Source organism: Chrysochloris asiatica, unplaced genomic scaffold, assembly GCF_000296735.1.
Source record: "Chrysochloris asiatica unplaced genomic scaffold, ChrAsi1.0 scaffold00032, whole genome shotgun sequence".
NCBI lineage: Eukaryota > Metazoa > Chordata > Mammalia > Afrosoricida > Chrysochloridae > Chrysochloris > Chrysochloris asiatica.
The window spans coordinates 12,782,169-12,792,709 of NW_006408550.1; the positions used below are offsets into that span (position 1 = coordinate 12,782,169).

The following is a 10,541-nucleotide window of genomic DNA, read 5'->3' on the forward strand; positions in this document are numbered from 1 at the left end:
TTGAAATTTCCTGTTCAGCTCTTGCACCTCTTCAATTTTTCCATTTGCTTTGGCTTCTCTACGTTGGAGAGCAAGTTTCAGAGTCTCTTCTGACATCCACCTTGATCTTTTCCTTCTTATCCATGTTAGGTAGCATTAAATCCATTGACCAAGTGTGGGAGAACATAGGGAGTGCTTACAGAGATCAGCAAGTAGCATCCTAAGGGAGCTTGTGTGCCTGGAAGCATACCAGTAATTAGCAAGCCCATATGCTAATACTATAAAGGGTTTGTTCCTGAATTAAATTTATATTGAGGGGGTGGGGTTGTGATACAGGTCAGTTATAAAGTAGAAAGCAATTGTTCTTTTGTAAACTACTTTGGAGGGCTTTGAAGTAGATTCTTTTACGGAGATTGCTTTGTGCTTGGTTAGCCAGTGTGAGAAAATAGTGTCATGTTTTATACAGTGAGGCAAATTAATGTCATCAATTTGATATTCCTTGTAAAAATGATCATTATTCCTTATGAAAATCTACCCCCAAAGCACCTATTAATCTTGACAAATTGTTGGCCCTTTTGTTCTTAAACAAGACTATGTCTGAGATAACTCCTATTATAAAAATCTGGAGTATTTTTCAAGACTTTACAAGTGCAGAATTGAATGACTCCTTTCCCTACCTTTCATGTTAATACATGTTGAGACACAGCAAACTATGATCATACTAATTACTTTCAAACTATATTAGTCTTTGACTCATTAGCCAAGTTGAGTGGTAGTGCTCTTGTGGGTAAAGTAACGGTATCACTAACTTCCAGGGTCCAGGTTGCTCTAATAACTTAACAATTTCAGAAATAAATGCACGGTTACAAGGCATATCCTCACTGAAGGAAAATTGGTTCCATATGTAGAATATGCCTTAAGAAAAGCTATAGTCTCCTAAATAAAGCTCCTGGTATACAGTTACTTTTGTGAAATTAATATAAATATGTTGTTGTTATGTGTTGTCCAGACAGTGCTGACTCATAGCAACTCTGTATACAGTTTCTGAGGAGTGATTGGTGGGTTTGAACTACCAAACTCTAGTGGGTAGCAGTCCAGTGCTTATTCTACAGTACCATACCAGAACTCCAGTTCTATATAAATATGGTTTCAATATTTTAGACCTAAAATCCTGTAACATAAATCTGTCAGAATCCTAAAATAAAGAATCTTCACAAAATCATTTTTTATTTATTTTTATGCTACTTGTGCCAGGAGATTTATATTATCAATCTTGTTGAGATTGAACAACTTTTCAAGGAAAATTGTTGTCATTCCATTATACTTTAATATCTATTGTTGTTGTTGTTATGTGCCGTGGAGTTGACTTGACCATAGCGTCCCTGTATAGGGTTCCCGAGGAATGGCTAGTGAGCTTGAACCGCTGATCTTGCAGTTCAAATTGCTTTGCAGTCTGGCGCATTAACCCACAGTGCCACACCAGGGCTTTTATAGTATAAGTACTGTAAAATCAGAAGACACTAGTCTTAATGCTTCTTGGATTTCATTTGAAACCTTGTGTTTCTAGTGTCTACTGTTTCCCCAGTGTCTTAAGTGTTTTTGAATGAGTATATTTTTATTATAATTGTTGGGTTATTAAAAGAGAGGGTCAGAATATAATTTTTTTAAAGGCTAGGACCTGTTTACTATGTTACTATTTACTCCATTAATAAAAGTGTACTAGCTGCTCAACAGCTTTTACTGTCATGATAAGAGACCTGGAGTCCTGGGGTGGCACTGTGTCTCTTTCATAGTTTTTGGTTTGGGGTTTTTTGTTTTTTGTTTTTTGTTTTTGCTTCATGTATGTCTTTGTCATCAACTTTTTATGTTGTTTAAAAAGGTATTCGCAATGAAGAAGTTGTTGGACTTATAAAATTCTTTCATGTGATCTCTGCATCATATCTCTGATTTTCCAATTACTGATCTTCCTCATTCATTTCCAACTCTCACTTTCCAATCTCCAGTAATTATCAGTGCATCTTAATTATATGTTTGATTGATTTCAGATTGCAGAAATTGATTTTATTTTAATCTTCAATTTTTTCATTTTTGGCATTACTGGTTTTTATGTAACTTTGAATAGTAGGTGTTATTAACTGATTTTCCTTGTAGGCACATGAGTGTTACCCCTATCTCTGATAGCGCTGCGTCGTACTTCAGGATAAATCTTGAAATGTTCTTTTTGATGGTGAATGTAATGCCATTCCTCTTTGATTTGTCATTAGACCATATAATTGTCCCATCTTCCCCTGGTTACCATTCAATACTTTTGGTTTCTGTACACGAGGGGTTTTCAGAAAGTTGATGGAAGTTTTTATTATCTTTACATTCTGTTTTTCCATGAACTTTGTGAAGTCCTCTCATATTTAGATTCCAGTGTGCTATAGGATAAAACTGGACTGCTAACCACAAGGTCAGTGGTTCAGATCCATTCCTATACAGGATAGCTATGAGTTGGAACCAACTCAGTAGCACTTAACAACAGCTTATTTGCTTATTTCATATAACTGATGTCATACTCTTTCACTCAGCATGTCCTCCCCAAAACCATTACTAGCAAGTTGATCCCAACCCAGGAGGACTGAGTAGAGCTGCTTCACAGGGTTTCCAAGGCTATTCATCTTTTTTTTTTTTTTTTTTAACTTTTTATTGCCAATTAAGTGAATATAAGCCAACAAGATCATCAGCCTTACTTTCAATCATATGTTGTGTTTCATCTCTGTGATTACGCACCCCTCCCTGCAAACAACAGTTATCCTGCTTCCACCCTGTGGCTTCCCTTTTATATCTTATTTATATCATTTATTTCACAAATGAACAAAGCAAAAATATTTGATGTATGCATATAAAACAAAAAATATATATTCCTTTAAATGTCCTAAAGGCATATTCTGACAGCCATCTCCTTCCCACAGGCACACAGCCTTACTCAATTCATGGGCCTATAGTCTTCAAGACTATTAATCTTTAAGGAAGTAGATTATCTCATTGTTTTCCCCATGTCGCAGCTGCTGGGTTTGATCTGCTTTTACATTGGCAGCACAGTGCTTAACCCACTGTACTACCTAGGCCCCTTATAGTGCTCTCAAGGTTTATCTTGTTGCAGCCTGCATCAGGACTTCATTCTTCTTTTATGGCTGAGTAAAATGCTCCATAGTATGTATGTTGTTGTTAAGTACTGTTGAGTCAATTCCTACTCATAGCGACCCTATATTGGGTTGCCAAGGAGCAGCTGGTGAGTTTGAACCACCAACTTTGCTGTTCAACCCCAACTTGAAGTACAGTGCATTAACCTGCAGCATACAGAGTATATTTTTCCTTACCCATTCATCAGTGGATGGAGAGTTTGTTTTCACCTTTTGGATATTGTGAATAGTAATGTGGCGAACATTGGTATACATATGTCTTTCTTTGTTACTGCTTTTAGATCATTTAGATCTGTGAATAGAAATGGAATATCTGGGCCATAATGGTAATTCTGTGCTTAAGTTTGTGAGGAACTGCCAAACTGGTTTCCTACATTGGCTACAGAATTGTCTGTTCCTATCAATAATGGATGAAAACTCCTGTTTCTCCAGTCACACCAATCCCTAGTGTTTTCCATTTTTATTAGCTTTGCCATTCTTCTGTAGATGAGATGGTATCTCATTGTGGTTTTGATTCGCATTTCCCTAATAGCTAGTAAAGATTTACAGCCTCAGAAATCCTGTACAGGGTCGCTATGAGTCGGAACCGACTCCACAGCACGTAACAACAACAACAGTAGCTAGTAACTTTGAGCGGTTTTCCATCTTCTGGTTGGCATTTGACTATCCACTTTGGTGATGTCCATTCAAGTTCTTTGCCCAATTTTTTTGTTGGGTTGTTTGTTTTGTTGTTGGTAAGTTTAGAAATATTTTATGAATTTTAGATACTGAATCTGTGATGTTGTTGTGATGTCAATTCTAACTCATAGCAACCCTGCATAGGGTTTCCAAGGAGTAACTGCTGGGTTTGAACTGCCGATCTTGAGCTTAGCAGTCCAGTGTTGATCCTATGACCACACAAGAATTTAATTATTGGGTAGTCTATAAGAATATTGAAGATAATCTAGATTTAATTTTATAACAAAAATAAATACAATGATCCATTTAGCCTTGAGGCTGTTTTAGAAACATAAACACTCTCAAAATCTAGCAGATATTAACATATATTAGAATATGTTTTTAGTATGCAGACAACAGCTAGAGGCAAAAAGAAAAGGAGGTGCTATCAAAAGTCTATCGAATAAAAGGGATATAATTTACTGTCTAGAAAACAACAAGAAAAAGAAGAAAAACCTAACAACTGCTTATTTATAGTTTCTCAATTTCCTAACCTGGACGTGTTCTTATTACAGAAATCATTTGGGGTTGGAAAAGTGCTGTGTCTTTAATGGGAAACTGACAACCTAAAACTGGAAAAGGGAATGACATATGATATTCATAGTTCTTTGTAGCTCTTCTATTTCTTTTTTATTGTAAACTTTGCATTGTGAATTAAGTTTACAGACAGGCTTATTAGTTTTACAAGTACATTCAACAAATCATACACTTGTGTCATCTCGATGATTGTAATCCCCTCCATGTAACAGCAGTTATCTTGCTTCTTCCCTATGATTCCTATTTCCATTCCACCCAACCTCCTGTCCCTTCTCAACGTTGTTCTTAGGTAAAAGTTGCCCTTTTGATCTTGAATGATTGACCATTCCATGGTGAGCAGACATTACTAGTGCTGTTATCCCCCCTATATGTCTGTGGATCTCTTGGCTGAAAATTGGGCCACTAGGTGGAATTCCTTTCCAGACTTGAAGGGTGGTTGAGGACTGTAGTGTCAGGTTCCTCCAATCTCTTTCTGACTGGTAAGCCTCTGGTAGTGTAGTGTTTACAAATCGGGCTGCTAACCTCAAGGTCAGCGGTTCTAAACTACCAGCTGTTCCGCAGGAGAAAGATAAGGCTTTCTGCTCCCATAAAGATTTACAGTCTCAAAAACCCTGTGCAGGGTTACTATGAGTCAGAACCAACTACACGGTACTTAACAACAATATCTATACGTAATATTTTAGTTGCTCTTCTGCTTCTAGGAATCAAAAGTTCCTAAAGACTGTTGTTACATACCATTAGTCATTCTTTTAAAATTTTTGGTTGTTTGTGTGCCATTCAATGGAAATGAAACTGCACTGATAATCTGAGCCAGGACTTCTAATTAGTTTAAACCAGAGCAGACTCGAGTTTTTTAAAATATGGGTGATCTGGGACAAGAAAAATTACGGGCCAGAACTCTGGAATGGAGATTTGGAAGAGGTGTTGTGAGCCCTTTCAGGAGCCTGATGTGTGCGTGACATTGGATTGATAATTGGCAGAACTGTGGAGGGCAGCACACATTCAGGGTGGTGTGGTCAGTCCCCATCTTGGAATCTTCTTCTCAGTGGTGAAGACATTTGGGTGCTATGCACTATGCATAATGCAGTTGTTTTCAAAGCTTATGCTTCAGCAGGGTTTTGGCCCTTAATGCTTTCCCTTCCTCTTAGCATTCTAGTTGTCCCACATTTTGAAAATTCAGGTCCATTCTGGTGACATTAGCCCAACATGACTGCACCAAAATGAGCAGGTTTGAAGACTTGATCTGGACATTTAACCCCTGTACAAGGTCGCTATAAGTCAGAATCAACTTGTCGACACTTAACAACAAAGAACAAGTGAAAAAGTGACAAACTTTTTCTCCTAAACACAGTTTATATGATTTATCTTTTAACTGTATTTTAAGCATTGACTTTAGAATTTTGAAGAATTGACTCGATGACACTTAACAACAACAACCACACTATTTAAGGTCTTTTTTTTTTTTTTTTTTAACAGTAGGGTGAAAATTAAATAATTTATAATTTTAACTTCACCTTTGACACCTTTGAATATTTCAGGATTAAAAACTAATGCTTAGCATCCATGCCCACACTTCTTGTACTGTAGCATTAAATTTAAATCTGAAGCTTAAAATTTATTCAAATTATTTTCCCTACCTTATTTACAGCTGCTGTTTTTATTTTTAAGGAATGGTCGTTGGAGGTCCGAGTGGAAGTTTACAATCACTCCTTCAACCACTCAAGTGGTTGGCATCTTGAAAATTCAGGTATGAGATAAAGCATTTGTTTATGTCTCTAGATGATCCTGAACATAGAAATAATTCACAAGCTGAGATTTTCATAGGATAGCATAGCCATTTCTTATCCAGACCTTGTTTGCTTACAGTGGTGGTGGTGTGCCATGGAGTCGGTTCCAACTCATAGCGACCATATACAGGGTTTCTGAGGGAGCAGAAAGCCTCATCTTTTCTCTAGCGTAACAGCTGGTATTTTCGAACTGCTGTCCTTAAGGTTAGCAGCCCAATTCATAACCACTACACTACCAGAGCTCCTTTTGTTTGAGGAAGTGGGAAAAATAAGTAATCGTAATTTCATCTTTTAAATAACCTTGGAATAATAAAAAAAAATCTGCAAGAATAGCAGACAGATTGTAAAAACATAGCTAAAATGTGTTGCCATTTGGTCTGCTCTTCATAGAGTTATTCATCCAAGCATCTTCTGAGTTTGTATTATGCTGTTCGATATTAATGTGTGTAGATGTACAAATACGCATTTTTTACATATGTGTATACTAACATATATATTACATATCTTATGTTCTGTGCTCATATTGGGCTTGTACATGAAATATGCTAGAATTTGATTTAAAGTAAGCACAGTGTTTAAAATACGACATTTGATAGCTGTGTCCAAATATTTGTGTTTCTAAGTTTTTAAAAAAAAAACTATTTTTTCTATCTTGGTTCACTTAATTATTCAGTGCATTTATTGATCAGCTGTTGGGAAATGCATTACGTGACAAGAGTTTGCAAATGTGCTCTGTAACCTGCACACATTTTTAGTTTAAGTCTTATTTTATGTCTTAGTGACTCTCTTTTAGGTACAGAATTAAGTTTAAGAGCATAGAATATTTTGAAGTTAGCCAGAGTTTGGACTCTTACCTCTCTCAGTTACTAGTTGTGAAACATCAGGACGTTATTTAACTTAGCCTCTCTTTATTTCCTTGCTGGTTAAAATACTAATAATTAAATAAATAAATATCTAGTGGATTACAGCAGTTTCTAAAACGGCATTCCTGTTGGAAACAAGAATTATCTGGTTCATAGTTTATCTCTAGTACTTACACTTAGCATGGTCTCTAGCATATCACTGTTAATTATTTTGTTGAATTGCTGGAAACTTTAATCCCCTAATCCATTTTTCACATTGCCATTAGAAAGTTGTTGGTTTTTTTGGTCATTTAACTTATTTAAGACCATTTAACGGTATCAGAGTTAACCTACCAGATAGTCCAGACACATTTGCATCCAAGACCCAAATTTGACTCACCGACTTGACAGCACTTCACAACAACAACTACCTGTCTGTTTCTCCAGCTGTTCCCCCCTCCTCCACCTCCACCACCATCACCATCTCTTACACATTTCAGCTATAAGTGACTCCAGTCCTTTCTAGAATATATTCTCCCCTAATCTTTAATATGCCCTGTCTTCCTTGGTTTGATTTTTGTCCTTATTTTGCTCAGTTTAACTCTGGTGTTGTCTGTTTTCTGAACTATTTTTTCAACCCTCAGAATCTAGAGTAGTATTCATGTACTTTATACATACTTCTTAGGAGATTGTGATGAAATAAAAAGACAAGGCTATGTATCACCTATGTATTCCTGGAACCTTCTGTACTAGCAGGTATTTATAGTGATCACTCAATATTTATTGAATAACGTTGAATGTCGTTGAATTTGTAGAATTAAATGATTGGTGGAAATACACAAAAACAGGAGCAGAGTTTGGAAGGGAATATTGGGAATTCGGTTTTGAACCAACATCTTGAGTTCAGCTACCTGTGAACTGTCTGGTCAGTTCATGACTTGCCTGAATAAACTGCAGGAATTCCTAACTAGTCTGTTGCTAGACTGAAGGTAGGAAGAGTGGTTAGAAGGGTCTGGAGCGTAGCAGACAAGTAAGTCTAAACTAGAGCTGAAACTGAAATGATTGTTGAAGCCCTGAGGATCTTGAGACGCCTGTAACGTGATTCCTGTCATTTCTTTCAGGTTCATTACTATGAAGATGGTAATGTTCAACTAGTGAGTCATAAAGACATACAAGATTCCCTGACAGTGTCTGTAAGTACTTACTGAATTCCAAAGAAAAATGTCCAGTATTGTGAACATTAGTCTAGTATTTCTATAAAACCAAAGAGCAGTTTTAGAATATAATATTTTAATTCTGAAAAAAAAGACAGCTTCAGATTAAAGTGTTTTCAGATATTAAGATGGCAAGTAATTGGAAATCTGCACCTAACATTTTTTAGCTGCTCTGTTGTTATTTTTTGCCATTAAGTTGATTCCAACTCATAGCCACACTATGGTACTGAGTAGAACTGGCCCTGAGATCTTCCTATATTGTATCACTAGTGTGGTAAATATTGTCCAGTAATACTTACTACCTAGGTTTACTTTACATGATCGCTGAGTCGGAACCGACTTCATGACACTTAACAACAACAGATCGTGGTTATTTAGAAATCTACATCTAACTTCTTACTTGTAAAGATTGTCTATTAGAATGCTATCATTTAATTTTCCATGTCGGTGTTATTATTAATATTTCACTTTCTGAAAACTAGTTAAGCATTGAAAATCAGGCTCATTCTCTAGATTTTAAAAATAGTTTGCCTCGTTCTCCTTGATTTGAGTAATTGATCTTACACTATTTTTTCTTTATTTGCTACTCTTTCCATCTGTTCTCTATTAAATTAAAACATTTTGTTAACTATACATATTTTGATGCTGTTAAGTGCCATCGTGACCCATAGCGACCCTATATAGGGTTTCCAAAGAGCAGCTGGTGAGCTTAAACCACTGACCTTGCAATTCAAACCAGCTTTGCAGTCCAATGCATTAACCCACAGCACCACACCAGGACTCCATATTTTGATATATGTATTTGTAAATAATAGTGGTTTAGTTTTATCTAAATAATAACTGTTTGCTTTGGTTTTTTATTTTTTTTCAAGAATGAGGTGCAAACAGCAAAAGAATTTATAAAGATTGTTGAAGCTGCGGAAAATGAATACCAGGTATGATTTTCAGAAGTATTATGTAATCGTTTAATATGCTTTTGCTACTCAGACTCATTAATAATAATGGCAGTGAAATTTTAATGTCAGCCGTAAGTGTGAATTTTTCATTGTTTTGCTGTAATAAAAAATAGTCACTGTTTATAATGCAATGCAAATTTGTGAAAGTGTAACCCAAAGAGGTAACAAGTGAATTGAATTTCAGTAACATTTTATATCTAAAAAATAAAATAAATCCAAAATGAGAATGTATAAATATTAAATCTTAATTTATGCTGTAATGTCTATAAGCTTAATTATTCAAAATGATGTCTCTTTTTCCTTGCCTTTTTTTAGAAGCGTTTTTATTTAAAAAGTTTTAAAATTTTGTTACTATTTAAAAAATTTGAGAGATTAGATAGGAACCCCAGAGTGCAGGGAAGTGGGCTTATGTTAATGGGGAAGGATCTGGGAGGAAAGGGAGAGTGAGAGTGGTTGCAAACTGGAGGAGTCATCAGTATCATTGGATTGTACATGTATTAATGTTGAATTAGAGTATATTTACTATGTATATTCTCAGTAGCAACAAAATAAAATATAAAAAGTAAATAAAAACAGTGAGACATACTGCTTAAATTAAAATTTTCTAAAAACATCTAGGTATTTTATAAATTGTCCCTTTCATTTGCTTTTAAACTTCTAACTTTTCGTTTTCATAGACTGCCATCAGTGAGAATTATCAGACAATGTCGGACACTACTTTCAAAGCCTTACGTCGACAGTTGCCAGTTACACGCACTAAGATTGATTGGAACAAGATCCTTAGCTACAAGATTGGCAAAGAGATGCAGAATGCCTAAGATGAACATTGCATGACTGGATCATTTTAGTGTCCTTGCGTTTATGAAAAAAAAAAATTATTGCAAAAGTATTGAGAACTGTCAAGCTGCCCAGTCAGATGGGCTGTTGCCATTAAATCACTGTAATTAATTAGTTTGGTTAGAGCACAAAGCTTAGCTAATCAACCATTGTTTTTCATTTCTTTTGTTCAAAGAGGATTGAAAACCAGTTTAGTTGAAATGTCTTTTACTTTCTATTAGACCTTTCTTCAAATGAAGAGATGATTTCTGTAGTTTCTGGATAAAAGATTTTGAAGTATTTCAAAAATATTTACTGTAACCCTAAAATTGTTATCTTTTGGCTTATGAAATGGGTAACTTTTGATATTTGCCCAATTCTTTTTAATGGGGTCAATAATGACATTCTAGTTTAAGGTGGTTGATGGATTTAGCCATATATGCTGCTAAAGAAATTGTCTACCTTTTCCCCTCACCTCTCCTGTGTATGTAAGACTGAGATTAGAGGG

The 10,541-nt window shown here is 35.6% G+C and overlaps 1 protein-coding gene across 1 annotated transcript in view; it reads left to right on the plus strand.

Moving 5' to 3' along the window:
- Positions 1–10,035, plus strand: part of CAPZA2 (capping protein (actin filament) muscle Z-line, alpha 2) — a 55,342-nt gene extending 45,307 nt beyond the window's left edge. Inside the window, exons 6-9 of the mRNA XM_006859359.1 lie at positions 6,087–6,165; positions 8,169–8,240; positions 9,134–9,196; positions 9,895–10,035. Coding sequence (XP_006859421.1) covers positions 6,087–6,165; positions 8,169–8,240; positions 9,134–9,196; positions 9,895–10,035 — 355 coding nt within the window. The remainder of the gene's footprint in view (positions 1–6,086; positions 6,166–8,168; positions 8,241–9,133; positions 9,197–9,894) is intronic.
- Positions 10,036–10,541: the final 506 nt, after the last annotated feature.